The 21,776-nt window shown below is 42.9% G+C and overlaps 2 protein-coding genes across 3 annotated transcripts in view; one reads left to right on the forward strand and one right to left on the reverse strand.

Annotated features, from left to right (window-relative positions):
• TPT1 (tumor protein, translationally-controlled 1) overlaps nucleotides 1-21,776 on the reverse strand; it is a 279,090-nt gene that overhangs the window by 104,362 nt on the left and 152,952 nt on the right. The window lies entirely within an intron of this gene.
• Nucleotides 1-21,776, forward strand: part of GTF2F2 (general transcription factor IIF subunit 2) — a 131,606-nt gene that overhangs the window by 7,392 nt on the left and 102,438 nt on the right. For both annotated transcript variants that reach the window (XM_075265478.1, XM_075265479.1), the window contains exons 2-4: nucleotides 11,022-11,095; nucleotides 12,225-12,243; nucleotides 13,803-13,953. In XM_075265478.1, the coding sequence (XP_075121579.1) occupies nucleotides 11,022-11,095; nucleotides 12,225-12,243; nucleotides 13,803-13,953 (244 nt within the window). The remainder of the gene's footprint in view (nucleotides 1-11,021; nucleotides 11,096-12,224; nucleotides 12,244-13,802; nucleotides 13,954-21,776) is intronic.

The raw sequence follows: 21,776 nt of genomic DNA on the forward strand, positions 1-21,776 counted from the left end.
CTGGGGCGGAGTTCAGGGCCAAGTTTCTTATAGTATACCAAGGTAAGGCCGTCTGGACCTGGGGCCTTACCCGTTGCCATACTGGAGACAGCTAAAGAAATTTCCTCTTCAACAATAGGAGATTCCAAGGCCGTCAAGTCTTCTAGGGACAGCGACGGGAGACCAGAGGAGGAGAGATAAGAACGAATGCGATCTCGGAACTCCGTTTCAGGGAGAGGAGAAGGGCCAGAGTCTACAGAATACAGAGAGGCATAGTAGTCCCGAAAGGCAGCCGCAATATCGAGGGGCATGTGTAATCGAGTACCCTGGGCGGAACCGATGCATGAAACATAGGTGGAGGACTGCTGAACCCGAAGGGCCCTAGCTAGGGAACGCCCGCTCTTATTTCCGAACTCGTAAAAATGACGTCTACATTTAGCTAGAGTACCCTTCACCCTATCAGTGACGAGCGTACGCAATTCCTCTCGGGCGCTGGCAAGCTGAGAATAAACATCAGGAGTGATTTGGCGTTTATGAAGAAGTTCCAATGAGCGGATCCGCTGCAGCAGAGATTCAATGCAAGCCCGGCGTTCCTTGTTCAAGCGGGAACCATGTTACAACAGGATACCCCGGATAAAACATTTGTGAGCCTCCCACACCATTGGAGGAGCAATCCCCGACAGTTCCTCCCTCTCAAAATATTCCCCCAAACGGGTCTTAATGTCATCCAAGATGGTTGCGTCATCAAGAAGTGACGCGTTAAGTTTCCACTGACGCTGGAAGGGAATAGGGGAGGACAAGGAAACAGACAAAGTAACCAAAGCATGGTCGGAGAAAGTAATGTTGTCGACTTCCGCAGCCAATAAAGAATGAAGATGTTGGTGACGGATAAAGAGGTAGTCGATACGAGAATATCGGTGATGGACCGGAGAATAATAGGAGTAATCCCTATCTAATGGATGGAGTAACCTCCAGGAGTCCATAAGTTGGTGGGAATGAAGATCCCTCTTAACCCTCCTGATGAGTGAGTAAGGGTGAGAAGAGACGCCAGTAGAAGAGTCCAATGAAGGGTCTAGGACCAGATTGAGGTCACCCCCCGCCACCAGGAAGCCCTCCACAAAGCCGTCCAACAGCCCCAAGTAAGAACTAAGAGCACGACCCTGTCCCGAGTTAGGTAAATACAAAGAAACAAAAGTAAAAAGCTGAGAGGAAATACGACCCTTGACCATAACAAGTCTCCCCTCAGAATCAGTGCGAGTCTCCAAATGTTCCCAAGGCAGGGAGCGAGAAATCAAGATACTAGTCCCTCTGGATTTCGGGTCGGGAGAAGAGCTATGATATGCATGAGGAAACCAAGCATTAGTCAACTTGTATGGCTTGGTAGAGCAATGGTGAGTTTCCTGCAAAAACACAACATGAAGGCGCTTACCTTTGAGCAGATTGAAGAGTACGGAGCGCTTCTCTGGACTATGAAGGCCTCTCACATTGAGGGAACCCACGGTGATGGAGGAAAGGTGGTCAAGCGGAGGCATGGAGGGAGACGGGCTTTCCCAGCTCACACCCTAGGAGAGAAGAGGAAGAAAGGAAAAAAAAAAAAAAAAAAAAAAAAGGGGAGGGAGGAAGGAAGGGGAGAGGACGGAGAATTGAGGAGGGTAACGGGGAGAGAAAAATAAGAAGGTAGAGGAAGGAGAGCAGTAAAGGTATGGGGGGGAAAAAGGAAAGGGAAAAAGAACCAAGAGTAGAACAAATCTAACTACCCCTAGACAAATGAGCCAGGGGCACAACAACAAACAGGAAGGAGTGAGGGAGTAAGAAAAGATGGGGGGAGAAGTGGGCCCGCAAGCACCACGAGTGTACCTGGTAAGGAAGACCCCATGCCTCTATCCCCAACAAAGTGTAACGGGATAGGAAGCACGGGGCTACAAAGTGACTCTAAGGTCCAACATTGTATATAAAAAAAAAACAAAAAAAAAAAACAGCAATATCAACAACAAGGGCCATCTATAAAGCCCAGCAGGAACAGGATCAAGAGGAACAGAGTAGCCACAGGACCGAATAAACACAGTGAAAATGTCCACAAACCACAAAACAAGTCCGAGACCACTCAGCATAAAAGGATATTAGCACCATCCTGTGAACAGATCAAAAACCCGGCGGCATGAGGAATCATGCTTCAATGGGAAGCTGAGCTGAGAGATCTGGTTGGCGGAGCGGAGACCCAGGCGGATCCGGTATTGGAAGACGTCGTGGAGATGAGTTTCGCCGAGGTCTCTCTCTAGAGGCAGCCGAAGAAGAACGCCTGGAACCGCGGCCGCGCCTGGATACAGCAGGGCGGGAGGAATCCAGAGCAAGCCAGTTCGGGACTGAGACAGGGTGCACATCCAGGGAGGCAAACAAATCGGGCAAGTCCGCCGGGGAACGGACAACAATCGAGGACGAGCCAGCACGAACAATCAGATGGAAGGGATGACCCCACCTATAGGAACCTCCACAGTCCTTAATCAGAGTTAACACCGGCTGAAGGGCACGGCGCATAGCCAAAGTGCGGGATGAGACGTCAGGATAGAGCTTGACAGAGGCATTCTCAAAAGGCACCGATCCCATATCCCAGGCACACCTCAGGATATGTTCCTTGTCTGTGAAGTAATGTAGTCTACACAGAACATCTCTAGGATTAGCAGGGTCAAGCGGGCCAGATCGTTGGACTCTATGCACACGGTCCATCATGAAGGTAGCATCCAGCGGGCGTTGAGTCGCCATATTGAAAATGGTATTAACACGGCTGATCAGATCATCCTGAGGGCCTTTTTCTGGCACTCCTCGTAATCGAATATTATTTCTGCGGCCCCGGTTCTCCTGGTCATCCAGGAGCAAAGCAATATGCTGGAGGCGGGCCTCAGAGTGGGTTTGATTGCTCTCCACTGCGGACAGGCGTTGTTCCAGAGAGGACAGTGTTTGATCAGTAGCATCAGCCCTAGTAGTAAGTTGAGACACATCAGACTGGATCGCACCGAGGGCCTGTGCCTGGGATTGTTCCATTCGGGAAACTACAGCATCCAGGTCTTGTTTAGTGGGCAGAGCTTGAATAAGGTCCCGAAGTAGCTGAAAGTCCGCAGAGGCAATATGGGCTGCCGAGCAGGGCAAGGAGGTTGAATCCAAGGATTGCATGTCATGTCCAGGGAGGGTGGCAGACAGTGAAGGAGGTGGCTGCGATTGGCGTAGCGGAGGAGATGGAAGAGCCATGTCATCAGTGCCAGACCCTGTAGCCGAGGTTCCAGATCGGGACAGGAAGGTAGAAATTGATGGTGAGTGAGTAAGAGAGCGGCCCGGGGTGCGGGAAGAAGCAGTAGAGATGTTAGGACGTCTTCTGGACATATCGCAATGAGAAGCGACCATAGAGGGTAATGAAGGTACACTCGCAGTATCACCAGGCCTTACATGAGGCGGTCACACAGTTCCATAATCAAACCCGGTACCCATGAGGTGCCAAAAGAGCAGTGGGAGAAGTGCTAGTTCCGTGGGGATATATTGCAGAGCATATAACACATAGCAAGTGGAGGAAGGTGAGGAGCCCCCCCTGATGGTGGAGTAGGGGCTCAGCACTCCCTTCACACCACTGCAGCTCACAATAACAAAAATTCCCTGCTAAGAATGTCTCTGAAGAGGATAAGAAAGTCCAAAAAAAAAAAAAAAACAGCAGGGAGTACTCACAGAGGTAGCAGAATGTCCCAGCAGAAAATGTCAGGATAGGAGCCAGACAGCAGGGGGGGGTGAGGTGTCTCCACTTCAGGCAATGCAGGGATGCCAGGCAGCAGGTAGATCAAGGGCCCAATACAGTGAAGCCTTCCAGAAGCAGCAGGCTGTACGTCTCCACAGATGTTGCAGGAGGATCAGGAAGACCAGAGGAGGGACACCAGAGGACCTCGCCGAGCCAGGTCACTGAAGAGCAGCAGGCAGGGTCCACAGGAGGCAACCACCTACAGAGAAGCCAGCCGGGAGGTGGGCCGCAAATCCAAGATGGCGGCCGCAGCGTTATGAAGAGGAGGCAGCGCTGCAGACGGGGAGACCGGCAGACGGAGGACACCAGGAGGCACCAGAGGATCTCCACCGGGATGAAGAGGGACTGAACAGACAGACAGGTAAGCCGCTGCAGTCAGGCCACCGCGCAGATTTGGAGGAGCCGGGTAGGCCGCGAGGCCAAGATGGCGGCCGGACGCAAGCAGTGTAGTAGGCCGCAGGATCCAAAACCGCCCGGGACCACGCAGGAGCTGGCAGATGGCGCCCAAATTTAGCAGACGGAGGCTCGGGGGAAAGCCTCAGGGCAGCCCAGAAGTTTGTGCAGCAGGATGGCGCCGGTAGATGTAAGATGTAGAGCGAGGACACGGAGAGCTCCAGGAGATGCGTCCGCTCCCATACACGGCTAGCCACGCCCCCCCCATGGGTGTTCTTTTAACCCATTAACAGACCTTTAAGATACATAAATAAATTTTGCCTGGAAAACCCCTTTAAAGAACACAAGACTTATTAAGGGGAGGTTAATATGACAAAAAGGGTCACAGTGCTTTTATATAAAAACAGGTTAACAAATGACTTGCAGTAATATTATACAAAACAGTTTAATAAAATGAAATAAACCAGAAACCTAACAATCACATAGATGAGTTTAGGATCCATGGCGGAGCGGGCAGAGAGAAAACTGGACAAATCTTCACCTTTTGGGTGTATTCACATGGAGGAAGTTGGCGCTGATTCTGGTATGATAACTCGTGGCAGAATCGGCGCTGAAAAAAAGACTCCCATTAACTTCAATGGGTTCCATTTTCCGCGTGAAACCCATTGAAATCAGTGGGAAGCTTTTTGTCCCATTGATTTCAATGGGTTCCGCATGCAAAATGGAACGCATTGAAGTCAATGGGAGTCTTTATTTTTAGCGCTGATTTTGCCATGAGTTACCATGCCAGAATCAGCGCCAACTTCCTCAGTGTGAATGTCTCCTTTGTGAGCCCCCCAGAAATGGCAATAAATACTGTTTTCTCATAAAGTTTTATTTATTATGTTTAAAGGGTCCTGGGCTTTTTTTTTTTTTTTTTTTTTTAAATCCTAAACATAATCCATAAATACCTGAATGGTAGGGGGCCTACATCTGGCCCCTGGATGATCATCTGTACAAAGCCGCTTCCAGCGCCCACCCTGTAAACAATACTGGCCAGAAGTAGAAAGCCCTGTCCTTTGTATAGCTGCTCCCCAGCTTCACTCCAGCTCGGCTCCCACTGACTTCAATGTGAGTTGAAATGCATTGATGGTGCCGAGCCGCTAGACAATGGATGAAGCTTCCAGCTGCCCCATATTATGTACTGGATGGGCGCCAGATGAACAGTGTCCGACCCTCTATCCTGAGAATAGGTTATTAAAAAAAACTGCAGGCAACCCTTTCACCCATACTGTACATCCGGACAGGGTGGCACTTCACTAGAAGAGACGTATGTAGTATGTCCTTGCTACTAATGCTGATTTCTCAGGATCTGTGAGGGCTAGATGATCGATCTATTTGCTGGTGAAAACACTGTTCAGCATAGAGATCCCAGTGCAGATCTCTACTCCCATTTTTCAGTATTAAGATGTATTTTTATAGACGGCATTCTGTGCAATCTCAATACAGTTAGATTTTGGTATTAGTCACAGTTTGCTAATTGCAGTGTAGATTTTATAGATTTTTAACATACTAGTGACAAAACAGCAAAATGTTGCTTGTCTTCTGTGTTGGTGTTTTCTAGAGTTTGAATAGTGCTATTTACGGTATATAAAAATTTATTTTAGATGAGTTTTTGTGTGATTGAGTATGAGTTTTAGGTTCGAATATATGTTAGTGCTTTTTTTTTTTTTTTTTTTTTTAATTTTGTTAAATTGTGTTTTTCACAAAGTTACATGAACATTGAGACACCTGTAATTTTCAGATTGTTTACTTGCATTGTGTAGGATTTAGGGGTGCAATTGCTTTTCACAGTGTGAAATCCTTTAATTTTATGGGATGATTTTTTTTTAATTAACATTTCCAGCTTCAAAGTTGATTCTTGCTCTTTCCGGCTCTGGTGATTTTATAAAGATATATGCATGCAGGTGTAGGCCTTAGTGATATGAATAAACTCTGCACATGTTAAAATCTTATTTTTGTTTGGTCTCTACTTTTACAAACCAGTATAAATCTATTTGCTTTGTGTGTCCCATATATATATATATATATATATATATATATATATATATATATATATATATATATATATATATATATATGTGTATATATATATATATGTATGTATAATAGATAGATAGACACAGACAAAGTGCTGGAGTCCTGCTATATCAGCCCCAGATTCACGACCATGTGACGTCCAGTACAGGTCTGTTATAGGTTTCAGCCCTAGGCGCGGATCATAGGCTCATTATTGGCTCATAAAGGGTGCAGAGCCTGCACTTCAGGGCAGATCCTAGAAATGAGAAGGTGGTTGGGTCTGTTCTATAACCCTGAGTTCAGTGAGACCGAATTGTGCTTGTTTGTTGTGTTTTTTTTTTTTTTTTTTAGTGTGGTTGGTAGTAAGCCACACGTATAGTTAGGTTATTACTTCTGTTTAGTCACTCGGACAAGCAGTAATTTGTTTTCTTTTTGTCTGAAGTTAAGGCTGTATTTTGTTTTCCTTATTTGTGCCTGAAGTGAAGGTTTATATATTTTCCTTTTTTCTAAATTAACAGTTTGTTGCACATTTTGTGACCCTGTCTTGACTGTTTGGGTCCGCCCCAATGCTTCCACCGAGCTGCCTTCCCCTATATTTTTATTTACACATACAGTACCAAGTGCCATTTTGTCAATTCTGCAGGTGTGTCCATTTTCCTTTCCTCTGGTAACATAGGAAAACAGTGGAGGTCAGTGTATTGCAATTTATAAAACTCTCTCTAGTAGACATCCTAGTCACAGGTTTCACCTTAAACCATATCAGTCCTGGGAGCTTCAAAAGGGAACTAGATAATAATCCCACTCCTGGTCCCTAGCACTACATATATAAATAAACAATACAGTTCACTGGTAATAAAAAAATAAAATAAAAAAAAAAAAAATATATATATATATATATATATATATATATATATATATATATATATATATATATATATATATATATATATACACTCACCGGCCACTTTATTAGGTACACCATGCTAGTAACGGGTTGGACCCCCTTTTGCCTTCAGAACTGCCTCAATTCTTCGTGGCATAGATACAACAAGGTGCTGGAAGCATTCCTCAGAGATTTTGTTCCATATTGACATGATGGCATCACACAGTTGCCGCAGATTTGTCGGCTGCACATCCATGATGCGAATCTCCCGTTCCACCACATCCCAAAGATGCTCTATTGGATTGAGATCTGGTGACTGTGGAGGCCATTGGAGTACAGTGAACTCATTGTCATGTTCAAGAAACCAGTCTGAGATGATTCCAGCTTTATGACATGGCGCATTATCCTGCTGAAAGTAGCCATCAGATGTTGGGTACATTGTGGTCATAAAGGGATGGACATGGTCAGCAACAATACTCAGGTAGGCTTTGGCGTTGCAACGATGCTCAATTGGTACCAAGGGGCCCAAAGAGTGCCAAGAAAATATTCCCCACACCATGACACCATCACCACCAGCCTGAACCGTTGATACAAGGTAGGATGGATCCATGCTTTCATGTTGTTGACGCCAAATTCTGACCCTACCATCCGAATGTCGCAGCAGAAATCGAGACTCATCAGACCAGGCAACGTTTTTCCAATCTTCAATTGTCCAATTTCGATGAGCTTGTGCAAATTGTAGCCTCAGTTTCCTGTTCTTAGCTGAAAGGAGTGGCACCCGGTGTGGTCTTCTGCTGCTGTAGCCCATCTGCCTCAAAGTTCGACGTACTGTGCGTTCAGAGATGCTCTTCTGGCTACCTGGGTTGTAACGGGTGGCTATTTGAGTCACTGTTGCCTTTCTATCAGCTCGAACCAGTCTGGCCATTCTCCTCTGACCTCTGGCATCAACAACGCATTTCCGCCCACAGAACTGCCGCTCACTGGATGTTTTTTCTTTTTCGGACCATTCTCTGTAAACCCTAGAGATGGTTGTGCGTGAAAATCCCAGTAGATCAGCAGTTTCTGAAATACTCAGACCAGCCCTTCTGGCACCAACAACCATGCCACGTTCAAAGGCACTCAAATCACCTTTCTTCCCCATACTGATGCTCGGTTTGAACTGCAGGAGATTGTCTTGACCATGTCTACATGCCTAAATGCACTGAGTTGCCGCCATGTGATTGGCTGATTAGAAATTAAGTGTTAACGAGCAGTTGGACAGGTGACCTAATAAAGTGGCCGGTGAGTGTATGTGTATATATATATATATATATATATATATATATATATATATATATATACACACACATACATACATATATAGTTAGTGCTGGGGACCAGGAGTGGGATTATCTTTCCCAGTGCAGACTTCTAGGTTCATTCAGGCTAGGCTATTGCATTGGAGACTCTTTTGCAGAGTCTGTTGAAAATTGGCAGAGAAAAAAAGTCCTCTGTCACTTATCGTTTCAAAAGTCAATGTCCTCCGCTGCGCTCCCTATGTAACCCCTGTTTTAGCAGTCCACCTCTCCATTGTTCATGTTCCCCGACAGACCCAAACAATGGAGAGCGATTGGCCGTCGTGGTGACCCCCTCACACCCTGCGGTCTCATCTGATGTTGTGCATTTGTATAAAATCTGTGCTTGGTATCGCACTTCAGCCCATTCACTTACTGCCACTGAGCTGTGAACAGGCTATTTCACCAATGAATATTATGTCATTGACCTGTGAATAAGCCCTTCTACGTGGGTGAGATTCTGTAGTACTTACTGCAACAGAAAATCATTTCCAGTCACCTGAATAGGATTGTTTTGTGCCAGAAGCAACATTGATATAAACTGGACAGTCGCAGAAATTTCTGCAACAAATCTGCATCTGTTCTGCAAAATGTTTAGGCCCTATATTTGCATCCAGTAGACTGACTTAGCTGAGGTGTCATATGTAGAAGAGGAGGCTGATACAGGGATAATCCTTTTTCACCAATAAGTTTCTTTTATACGGTTTTTCTATTGCTTTTTTTGGGGAATTTAATTTTTTTCTGGGAAATCTGTGGGAAAACTAGTTGTAGTATGCTACAAAGTATTCTTCCTAGAAAGCAATGCTCTTAGGAGCGTATACTTAGGGGTGAGGGAGGAGTTTATCTAGCTTACTCTATAAATTAGCGTAATGTTACACTTGGTGCACACTTCATTTTGTACTTAAATTGTGACTTCTTCTATCAGACTTAGTGAGAGTGGAGTAAGGTTGCCTTCTGTCGCTGCAATGTTTATCTTCTTTTATACCAGAAACTTGTGGTGTGAATCAGCGCTTCCTCTAACTGATGTCTTACATCTGTGCTGAAGTCCATGTCGGCTTATAAACTAATGTAAGGGACCATAACTCTGATGGGGTCAAAGGCGTTTCCAACGCCATGCCCTCTTTCAGGAATGTGGTAAGGGTGGCGTAAAAGAAAAAAAAAATGTGCACAACATCGCCCAGGCAATGCAAGTTAGCTGGATATATAGCTACTAATGACCGACCCTATCGGACTAAGACACTGACTTAATAGAAGGATGGTGGTAACAGAACACTGAACACTGGGCAAGGAGTTAGGACATGCACATGTAGCCTTAGGCTGAGTTCACACAGGGTTTTTTTGTGCTGGATTTTTTTTTTTTTTTAAAATGTAGATTGTGAGCCCCATATAGGGCTCACAGTGTACATATTTTTTTTTCTTCCTATCAGTATGTCTTTATACTATGGGGAGAACATGGGGAGAACATACAAACTCCTTGCAGATGTTGTTCCTGGCGGGCGCTGCAAGGCTATAGTGCTAACCACTGAGCCACCGTGTTGCTCCTTTTGTGCTGGATTTTGAACCGGAATCAGCGTCAGAATCTGGCTCAAAAAACCGCCTCCTATTGAAATCAATGCAGCATGCTCTTTCTTCAGGCAGATTTACCTCGCAACACCTCCCTCCCGACTAGGCCCTTTCATTTGGGCTTAATCCGGAGCGGAATGCTGCGACTGGATGCTGGTGCACTGCAGCAGCATCCAGGCGCGGCTAGCCGTTTTTTGGTCCGGAATCTGATTGGTTGATATCAGCATCAAACACTGTTTCTCGTAGGTTAGGTTCACATCTGTGCACATGTCTACATCTTTCAGGTTCTCTAGAGGACCCGAATGATGGAAATTCAGACTGCTAAAACAGCTGACCCCATAATGGGGTCAGTCAAATGGCCGCCATTTTTACACTGGAGCCAGTGGAAAGGCTGAACCTAGACTTAGTTTCATAAATCTCCCTCTAGGTCTAGTATTACTCCATCTAAGCTATGGTAATAGGTAATAAATATGGTGCAACTTGTGCTAGATTTCTGGCACATTTGGAATCCCCCTCCGTTGTCTCTTCCAGATTTCCGTTCTATATAACAGCACAGGCACCATTGCTTAGACTTCATTGTATCTGTATGTTTGAGGGCTGGCATTCAGTGAGGGAACAAATAAGCATTGGGCTGACCATTATATATTGCCATGTACATTTGGTAATGCAGAACCCTGAAATTCCTGCTGGCGAGCGTCTTGCCAATTGCTAGTCAGAAATTGGAAATTGGCATTGAGCAGATAAACATTCTGATGCTTTGATGATTTTCCCATCTCTCCTGCAAACATTTCTTTTGATATTCAAATAGAATAGACATCTATCAGCTGAACAGGCAGATCTGCTCAGACTAAATATAGTATTTCTAGCCTGCTTGCATGTTGAAAGAACAAACACTTGGGCTATCTGCATTACTAATCGTTCCCATCAGTTTTGTTTCCATAGACAGAGCTATGTGTTATTTACAGAAATGTGTTATATTTCATTTTATGTATACCAAGTGCTGAGATTTAATGGATTATTGTTCTTTTTGCAGCTTCCAAAGTACTTGGCACAGCAATGGGCGAAAGCTACAGGAAGGGGTGAAGTCGGAAAGCTGCGAATTGTCAAGTAAGCATGGTGTTTTTGTGGTGACATGATACATTGAAGTTCCATAAGTTAATGACCGTATCTGACTTTACCTTTTCTGCATTCTGAAAATAATTTCTTATTTACTGTATATGATAAGTTGCCAGAAGTATGCAATAAGCAAGTCAGTGGTGAACGTGGCTGTTGTTTGTGTCATTGTGCCCAGTCCTGAAGGTTCCCTTATTCTATACAAGATTGCAAATACTGTATAATTGTAATGGGCTTTTCACAGTATGTGTATTGGGCACCACAGGTAGTAATCGCAGTGGGTTAGCAGGTTCACCCGCTGCAGTCTGCACTGGTAGCCATGGGAATCAGATTAATGCTAAGGCTGAACGTTGCAGAAATGCAGCGTTCTTGGCTGCTGTGGAAACTTGTGTTTTACAGTGCCAGGAAAGTGAATGACCAACATCTCAGTCTTATCTACACAGTTTGGAAAGAAATAATGTGGAATACTAGATTTAATAAGGGAAGAAAAACTGCGGAGAAAAATGCAGCAAAAACATAATAAAAAAAACTTTGTGAAAAAAATCCAATCTATATTTGTTGCTTTTTTTTTTTTTTTCCCCACAGCGGTTTTTAGATCTCCGCTTAGTCTTCTCTTTCGATGATCTCAAAGCCAAATTTTCTGTAGAAATCTATGGCAGTTTCATTGCTGATCTGGACATGCAGATAGATGTTATTGAAGTTCAGCATTTTGTTCCTATTCCTAGCCAGCAGTTTAGTGCCAGGCAGCCAAGGGTCGTGATATGAAGTCTCTTCTGATTCTGAGACTGGTCCACTCGACAAGCAGGACTATTCTCTCCTTCTATTTCAGATGGAATGGGGGACGGAGTCCCTGAATACTTAGTGTGAACCTAGCATTAGTGCTGTGGGTTTAATGCCACTCTCTTCATTGTTCATGGGGCTGGTGAAGACTTCAAAGTACAGCATTCAGTTGTTTCCGCTTATCCTCATAGACATTGAGTGGAGCTGCAGTGAACATCCACGACTTCTCTTAAACTTCTTAGGATTAAAAATTACATTTCTCCTGCATGAAAGTTAAATGTTATTTAGGTTTCTTACATCTAAATGTTTTTTTTTTTTTTTTTTCTTTCTCTCTTGTCTGCAGAAACCAAGGAAAGACTGAGGTAAGCTTTTCATTCACGTAGCTAATGACCCACGTTGCATAAACAATACATTTATTAAAGTCTATTGTACAGGTCTTTTACTTTTTTTTTGATCTCCAAACCAGACCCAGCAGCTATCATGTTCTGCACTTTCCTATCATATCTCCAAGTCAGTTTTTTGATCACAAAAACCAAAGTTATAAACTTTAAAAAAAAACAGTTAGAAGCTTGCAAATGTATTTCAGCTAGTTATGGTGGGTGGGCACTTCAGCTTCCTAGTCCTATATAATTCCTACGAGGCATGATTGGCAATGTCCCAATGTCAACTGTCCCCCTCCTCTCTGCCTAACTATACCTGAAATCTTACACAAGTGCTCTTACAGACGTCTCTGCCAGAACCTCTGTAGCTGTACCTGCAAATAAATAAAAAACAAACAAAACAAAACCCTGTCTAGCCAGGTTTCCCCACTTGTCTGTTTTCTGCTCAGTCTTTCCTGCTGTGTGCACTGAGAAGTGAGCTGACTGCATGAGTGCTCTGACTTCTGAGTGTGGGAACAGGTGCATGCTTAAAAATGTGCAAAAAGCTGACAGTTCGGGCAGAGGCAGCCATAACTGCATCTGCTCGGTAGGTAGAGAGGAGGGGGACAGCTGATGTGCAAAAACTTGTCAATAATTACAAAACCAGGAGTGAATTCAAAAAGAGATGTAGTATCTGTCCATTATACTCTCTCACTAACCACACCAAAGACAACAATGCAGTCACATGATTTGGCAGAATACACACTTTTTACGACCAATGACTTTTAGTTGACATTTCTGTTGTAGGTTTTTTTTTGTTTTGTTTTGTTTTGTTTTTTTCTCATTGTCTCCATTCGGCATGGACTGCCATGAAAACTTTTTCTAGCTCTGTAGTATTTGCAAAGCAGACTTCTTATTTTGCTCAGTCTTCTATCATCCCATCAATCCTGGTGTCCTAAGGGTAAGTTCACACAATGGAATTTGCATTCCATATGTGAACATTATACACGACTAGCCGCGCTGCACTGGCATCCTGTCGTGGCATTCTGCTTCGGATTAGGCCCAAATCAATGGGCCTAATCTGGAGGGAGCCTCGTGCCATGGGCACCACGGCTGATTCAGCCACACAATCTGCGGCAAGAAGGGTCATCTCGCTTCTTTTTTCCGCTACTAGCTAGTGGAAAAAAAAGAAGCGAGCAGTTCCCATTGAAGTCAATGGGAGTCGGTTTTGGCAGCAGATTTTGAGGGGGATTCCATATCAAAATCCGCTGCCAAAAAACTGTGTGAACAAGCCCTGACAATGTCTTACTGCTGCTTCCCGACTACTGCACATACTTTACTCACTCAAACTTGCTCTACGGATATAATCTATGCAATACAGAGCCTCCCTGAAAGTACTGCAGGTAATGCCCAGGTAGTAATGCTCTAATGTGAATTATGGGCACATTCGGACAAGCCTTTTTCTTGTGTACAAATATTTTTGCTGCTGAAAACTCCTTAGTTTCCCATAAACATGTGTATAACTAGGTAAAGAATATATTACTGTTTTTCTTTTTTTCCAGGTATCATTTACTCTAAATGAAGAGCTTGCTAGTATACAGGATATTGGAGGAAAACCTGCATCAAGTTTTGTTACTGCACCCAGGGAACATCCTTTTCAATTACAGAGCGTGGGAGGACAGACCTTAACTGTGTTTACTGAGAGCTTATCAGGTATGGTGGCATGTAAGATCGTACAAGGTCTCGATTATAAAGTGATGACCGAGACACTGGAGAGTTTTATAAGCGCTTATGATTTGTGTAGGACTCCAAGGTTATTACAACATTTGTTGTGTTTGTCATACACGAAATATTTCTCACTTAAATAAATATTTTCCTTTGTCTCTCTTGCCCCTATTTCTTCACCCTCTCACCCCCTTTATTCTCTTCTTTTTCTGCATCACTTGGGAATTTTGTCAGTAGATTTCCTTTCCTAAACCAGCTCTATTTATAACGCCCATCATTCTGAGCATCCACTTACTGAAGAAAATTCTTTATCTCTTCTTTGAATATTATAAGGTGGCTTGCAAAGGTATTCATACCCCTTAAACTTTTTCACATTTTGTCACTTAGCAACTTCAAACTTAAATGTATTTTATTGATATTTTAAGTGATGGTGTAACATAGTAGCGGAAAATTGTCAAGTGGAAGGAAAATGATACATGGATAATAAAAATCTGAAAAGTGTGACCTGCAAAAGTATTCAACCTCCCCTATTGCAATACTTTGTGGAAACACCTTCGCTGCAAATACAGCTGCAAGTCTTTTGGGGTATGTCTCTAACAGCTTTGTGCATTTTGAGACTGAGATTTTTGCCCATTCTTGTTTGCAAATTAGCTCAAGCTAAACCAGATTGAATGGAGAGAGTCTGTGAGCAGCAATTTTCGTGTCTTGCCACAGATTCTCAGTGGGATTTAGGTCTGGACTTTGACTGGGTCACTCTAACACATGAATATTCTTTGATCTAAACCATTCCACTATAGCTCTGGCTGTTTGTGTAGGGTCATTGTTTTGCTGGAAGGTGAATCTCCTTCCCAGTCTCAAGTCTTTTGCAGCCTCCAACAGGTTTTCTTCCAGGATTGCCCTGTATTTAGTTCCTTCCATCTTCCCATCAACTCTGACCAGATTCCCTGTCCCTGCTGAAGAAAAGCCTCCCCACAGCATAATGCTACCACCATGTGTCATAGTGGGGATGGTGTGCTCAGGGTGATGAGCTGTGTTACTTTTCCACCCCATATAGCGCTTTACATTTAGGCTAAAAATTTCAACTTTAGTCTCATCCGACCAGAGCACCTTCTTCCACATGTTTGCTGTGTCCCCTATATGGCTTATGGCAAACTTCAAACTAGACTTCTTATGTCTTTCTTTAACCAATTGTTTTCTTCTTGCCACTCTTCCATAAAGGCCAGATTTGTGATGTGCACAACTTATAGTTGTCATGTGGACTGATTCGCTTGGGTACCCCCCTCAAACAGCAACATAATCTGCATAAAAAAGCGGTTACCTTAGGACCCATAGACTATAATGGGGACCGTGTGGTTTCTGCTCAGTTTGTGCACGAAAAATGCAGAGAAGAAAGTGCTGCTTGTAGCTCTTTTCTCTCTGCATTTTTCATGCAGAGAGGGGAGCGAAATCCCCGAACGCAGATGTGAAACGACCCTAGCACTGCTTTAAATTTCTCCAGAACTTTATCTCTGACCTTTCTGGCGAGTTCCTTGGTCTTCATGATGCTATTTGTTCACTTGTGTTTTCAAACCACTAAGGCCTTCACAGAACAGGGGTATTTATACTGAGACTAAATTACACATAGCTGGACTCTATTAATTAAGTGACTTCTGAAGACAATTGATTGCACTGGATTTTATCTAGTGGTATTAGAGTACAGGGGGTGGAATACGTTTGCACGTCACACTTTTCAAATTTTTTTTTCATTTGATTGAAATGTTGAAAACCATTTATCATTTTTGTTCAATTTCACAATTATCTGCTAACTTGTGTTGATCTATCATTTGAAATCTCAATAAAATACATTGAAGTTTATGATTGGTGAAAAAGTTCGATGGGTATGAATACTTTTGCAAGGCACTCTATATCAGTTGTCCCTTAGCGAACTAGATCTCTTTAAAGGGAGTCACCAGAGCCCAGCATATCAAACACAGCTTCACAGATGCATAGGTCAGGGTTACCTGGATCTAACGGTGTCTTCCACTTGGGGCCTCTGTTGCCAAGATATTGCCATTTTGTCAGTATGCAAATGAGCTCTTTGGTGCAAGTAGGATGTTGCTGCTTAACCCTCCAGAGCACTGACCAGGGCCTTGTTGGTTCAACAAACATATCTATGTATGTATCTCATTGCCGGGGGTTGATATGCTGGCTTCTAATCTCACAGAATCTAGTTTGTAGTACTTAATGAAATTTTTATCACCCTTTGAAAATAGTCAAACTTTATCATCAAATTGTAACTAGACAAAGCACACTGAATTATTTATTTTCCTACCACTGTATGAACACTTTTTCTATTGGATGAGCAATGTCCTGTATTTCCAAAAATGGGTTACATGTCTTATAAAACCAATTTTCAATTGCCTTATTATGGAATCCTTGGAATTGAAGATTGGCTGTCAGGTTCTCTCTTTACTGTAGATGACTAGTATGAACTGTATACAGTGGGGCAAAAAAGTATTTAGTCAGTCACCAATAGTGCAAGTTCCACCACTTAAAAAGATGAGAGGCGTCTGTAATTTACATCATAGGTAGACCTCAACTATGAGAGACAAAATGAGAAAACAAATCCAGAAAATCACATTGTCTGATTTTGTAAGAATTTATTTGCAAATTATGGTGGAAAATAAGTATTTGGTCACCTACAAGCAATCAAGATTTCTGGCTCTCACAGACCTGTAACTTCTTCTTTAAGAGTCTCCTCTTTCCTCCACTCATTACCTGTAGTAATGGCACCTGTTTAAACTTGTTATCACTATAAAAAGACACCTGTGCACACCCTCAAACAGTCAGACTCCAAACTCCACTATGGTGAAGACCAAAGAGCTGTCAAAGGACACCAGAAACAAAATTGTAGCCCTGCACCAGGCTGGGAAGACTGAATCTGCAATAGGCAACCAGCTTGGATTGAAGAAATCAACTGTGGGAGCAATAATTAGAAAATGGAAGACATAAAAAGACCACTGATAATCTCCCTCGCTCTGGGGCTCCACGCAAAAATCCCAGAACAACGCGGGGGGACCTAGTGAATGAACTGAAGAGAGCTGGGACCAATGTAACAAAGCCTACCATCAGTAACACACTACGCCGCCAGGGACTCAGATCCTGCAGTGCCAGACGTGTCCCACTGCTTAAACCAGTACATGTCCGGGCCCGTCTGAAGTTTGCTAGAGAGCATTTGGATGATCCAGAAGAGTATTGGGAGAATGTCCTATGGTCTGATGAAACCAAACTGGAACTGTTTGGTAGAAACACAACTTTTCGTGTTTGGAGGAAAAAGAATACTGAGTTGCATCTATCAAACACCATACCTATTGTAAAGCATGGGGGTGGAAACATCATGCTTTGGGGCTGTTTCTCTGCAAAGGGGCCAGGACGACTGATCCGGGTACATGAAAGAATGAATGGGCCCATGTATCGTGAGATTTTGAGTGCAAACCTCCTTCCATCAGCAAGGGCATTGAAGATGAAACGTGGCTGGGTCTTTCAACATGACAATGATCCAAAGCACACCGCCAGGGCAACGAACGAGTGGCTTTATAAGAAGCATTTCAAGGTCCTGGAGTGGCCTAGCCAGTCTCCAGATCTCAACCCTATAGAAAACCTTTGGAGGGAGTTGAAAGTCCGTGTTGCCAAGTGACAGCCCCAAAACATCACTGCTGTAGAGGAGATCTGCATGGAGGAATGGGCCAACATACCAACAACAGTGTGTGCCAACCTTGTCAAGACTTACAGAAAACGTTTGACCTCTGTCATTGCCAACAAAGGAGATATAACAAAGTATTGAGATGAAATTTTGTTACTGACCAAATACTTATTTTCCACCATAATTTGCAAATAAATTCTTACAAAATCAGACAATGTGATTTTCTGGATTTGTTTTCTCATTTTGTCTCTCATAGTTGAGGTCTACCTATGATGTAAATTACAGACGCCTCTCATCTTTTTAAGTGGTGGAACTTGCACTATTGGTGACTGACTAAATACTTTTTTGCCCCACTGTATATGCTTTGCTCTGTATCACTCCACTGGTTGTCTATTCAAACCAGAATACAGTCTGTATTGGTACTGTATATAGAGGGATGTATTTATACCTTTTCTTTATGTACCATATCGAAGAAGGAAGATGTTTGGCTATCAATTTCTTGAACATTAGCACTGTGGTTCCTTTTCTACATTAACTAGCTTCAACCTTAAAGGGGTTGTCTTGGCAAAAAGTTTTTTTTTTTTTAACAAAAAAAAATCATACTTCCCTGCTCCTAGTGCTCTGGTGTTCTCCCAGTGTGGTCCGGTCCATTGTTGTCTTTTGGCAGAAGTCCCCTCCGCACATGAGGCCAATCAGCAGATTCAGCAGAAGCGACCAAACAGTTTTTTTATTCAAATTTGCTGTGGTCTTATGTAACCTAACTGGGAAAATCTGAAAATATTGCCTTCAGAGTAGACTGTCAGACGGTTTTGGCCAGTTGGGATAAGAGGAATGGAATATATGTACTTGATGACCCCAATCCTAGGATAAACTTCCACTGATCTACCATTTATATACCTGACATCGCAGTTAGGGTCCATTTTTAATGGGAGGCAGGGATCACTGCAAAATCTGTGTCCTGCTGGATCTGGCCACTCAAGACTCCCTGCTGTTAAGGCCTATTCATCTGGGCCCAATCAGTGATGGAAAGCCACAATGGAAATCCTATGCCCTGCATCTGCATACCATCACTGCAGTACCGTGGCAGAATACATTGGTAGAAAATGTTTTCCACCATGTGAACGTAGCTCCACAGTATGGGCTGGGCCAAGCATTGCTATTGCAATTTATTTCCTTATAACTGATTTGCTGTTTGTCATGGAAAATGAGATAAAACTGGAAGTGATCTTTGACATTAGTCTCCCCGACATTTACCTTCCTCTGTGTTTAATATTACTGAAAGCCTGTCCTGGGCTTCCTTAATGTAGTAGTGCACTTGACATGAGTAGCTGTTCTGGAGATCACACCCTCGGCACTAGGCTTTCAGCCTGAGATTGTACTTTTTGTTGTTCTTTTTCTTGTCATTTCAATAGTGACATCTGTGAGGCTTTCAGGGCAGACTTTCTCTGCTGCACTTGGTGTTATCCACAAATTGCAGCTTCAGAGAATACAAGGCATGGTGAGAATACACAACATATGGCTTGTGTGGGCACTTGACACAACATTTACTGAATCGAATGTTCTTTCTAGATAGCAGGAAGAAATATTAAGATGAGGTAAGGAAGGTCCAACGATGCTCATGAATTGTCTTGTGTAACTTTGTAAGTGCTGTGACTCGGGAGAAGGCATCCAGATGGTGTTTCACTTGTTCACTGTTCTAGGCCTAAACTGTATGTGGTATTATTGAGGCCTGACTATAGGGAAGCCATTTTTGAAGTTTTTAGGTAGAGTCAATAGTAGGAGAAAAAAAAAAAGGCCGATAACAGCTTCAAAATAAAATGATTAATTTCAGTTGTTCTACCATTAGTATTGTATAATTAGATGCACATTTTTCTGTATATTTTACTTTTATAGGTTTTTAAAGAGGACCTTTCATGGTTTGGAGCACATGCAGTTTTATATACTGCTGGAAATCTGACAGTGCGCTGAATTCAGCGCACTGCTGGCTTTCCCGATCTGTGCCCCGGGTGAAGAGCTATCTGTGCCGCTACCGTAGATCTTCACAGTCAGAAGGGCGTTCCTGACAGTCTGTCAGGAACACCCTTCTGCATAGCTGCGCTTATAGTGCTGTACTGTGTGAACGAGGAGGAACGCCCCCTCCCCTCCTGATAATACTCGTCTATGGACGAGCACTGTGAGCAGAGGGAGGGGGGCGTTCCTCCCCATTCACACTGTACAGCGCGATAGGTGCTGCTGTAAAGAAGGACGTCCCTGACAGAATGTCAGGAACGCCCTTATGACTGTGAAGATCTACGGTACCGGGACCAATAGCTCATTACCCGGGGCACAGATCGGGAAAGCCAACAGTGCGCTGAATTCAGCTCACTGTCGGCTTTCCAGCAGTATATAGAACTGCCTGTGCCCAATCTGATGAAAGGTCTTCTTTAATCCCCGGCTTTTTACGGAATGGAAGTAACTGTACTGTACCTGACTGACCATGGCTGGCAGCCAGTTATGAAGGAATCAGGCGTTAGAAAAATACGAGTCTGTCTGTGGTTTGACTTACAGACTCCACAAGCCTGCAAATAAGAGAAGAAAAAATAGATGTCCACAAGCGACCAGTACTGTAATAGTACATACCATTGATATAGCAGGAACATGGGCTATACTTCACATCCGTTGGCCACATGTGACTGATGTGATGTCTTAAGGTTAGGTTATACGTTTTAGAGTCCAGGCAAATCCCTTTAATATATTTGCCTTTATATTAAAATTTTCACTTTGGCATCTCATAATGTTCCTGCAAATAATGGCCTACCTTTTATGTGAGCTGTACACTGGTTACATATTTTCTTCAGAGTGAATCTTGTTTCCATTGGTCTTATCTTATAAAGACACCACTGACTGCTTCACGGATTAAAAGATTTGATGAATCACCTTGATACGCTAAGATTATTAATCATAGATAACTTTTCTACCTACTGTAAGGTCATTGCTTTCCTGGGAAAAAAAAGTCTTCAGATTGTACTGCAGGTATTGAAATAGTTATAAATCCTCTAATAAAATGCTCAGGTAAGAAGCTGGTGTTGAAGGAATAGCTGAAAATGATAATTTACAATGTCCAAATATAGAACAAAGATAATTGTTAATCTAAATTCTGAAATGCATGGCATGATTCGCTCAGATAAGCAGACAAAATGTTAGATTTTGAGTTAAGGTTTTATTGTGTCTTGAAAAGCGGATCTGGTCTTGCATAAGCATTGTCATTTAAGTAATATCTGGCAGGAGTTGTCTAGGATTAGAAAACCATGACTTCTTTCTTCCAGAACAGTGCCACGTCTGTCCACAGGTCGCCTGTAATATTGCAGCCAGCTCTTTGAGCTGAATGTGGCTGGTTTGTGCATGTACCATTGTTTACAGAATATAACTGCACGGGGCACCATTTTAAGGCCAACCATGTCTGCTTTTTAAGGATCTGTCGTATTCCTTATACTTGATCTTATGTAATGTATGCCTCTGTATGGGGTAGATATGAGGTGTGTATATATAGGTGTATATATGAGGTAGCAGGAACGGTGCTATGTTTTTCTAACCCTTGTGTGCTTTGTATGCGGTTTGCATTTTCCCCACAATACCAGTCCGGGCTTGTTCAGTTTGTGAATACTAATGGTGTGCAATTAGCTGTTAATCAGCGTATTGTATGTTATACAGCAAGTGTATCCTCCGCTCTAGTAAAGAACACAGCTACGCTTTTATGATTTCATATAGTTTTTATTTTTCTCTAGTTCCATTTGTGACTAAAAGCATTTATTTTCCATTAAGTGCGAATCATTTGTTTATTCCACTTTAAAGGAACACTAAAAACTAGAAATAAAAATTAACAAAACATAAAGTTGCCAGTTTTTCAGATTGCAACACTTTCATGGGATTCTATAACAAATAGGCTTGTCAAAAAAATGAAAACACATAAAAAAAAATTAGTGCGTTTGTAGTCATCACTGTAATAAAAGCTGAGATAATAATAATAATAATAATAATAATACATTTTATTTATATAGCGCCAACATATTCCATAGCACTTTACAAATTGTAGGGTTCAAGTACAGACAAAAAGAGACATTACATAGGAATAGTCAATTCACACAATGGG

This window comes from Leptodactylus fuscus, chromosome 2 (assembly GCF_031893055.1).
Source record: "Leptodactylus fuscus isolate aLepFus1 chromosome 2, aLepFus1.hap2, whole genome shotgun sequence".
NCBI lineage: Eukaryota > Metazoa > Chordata > Amphibia > Anura > Leptodactylidae > Leptodactylus > Leptodactylus fuscus.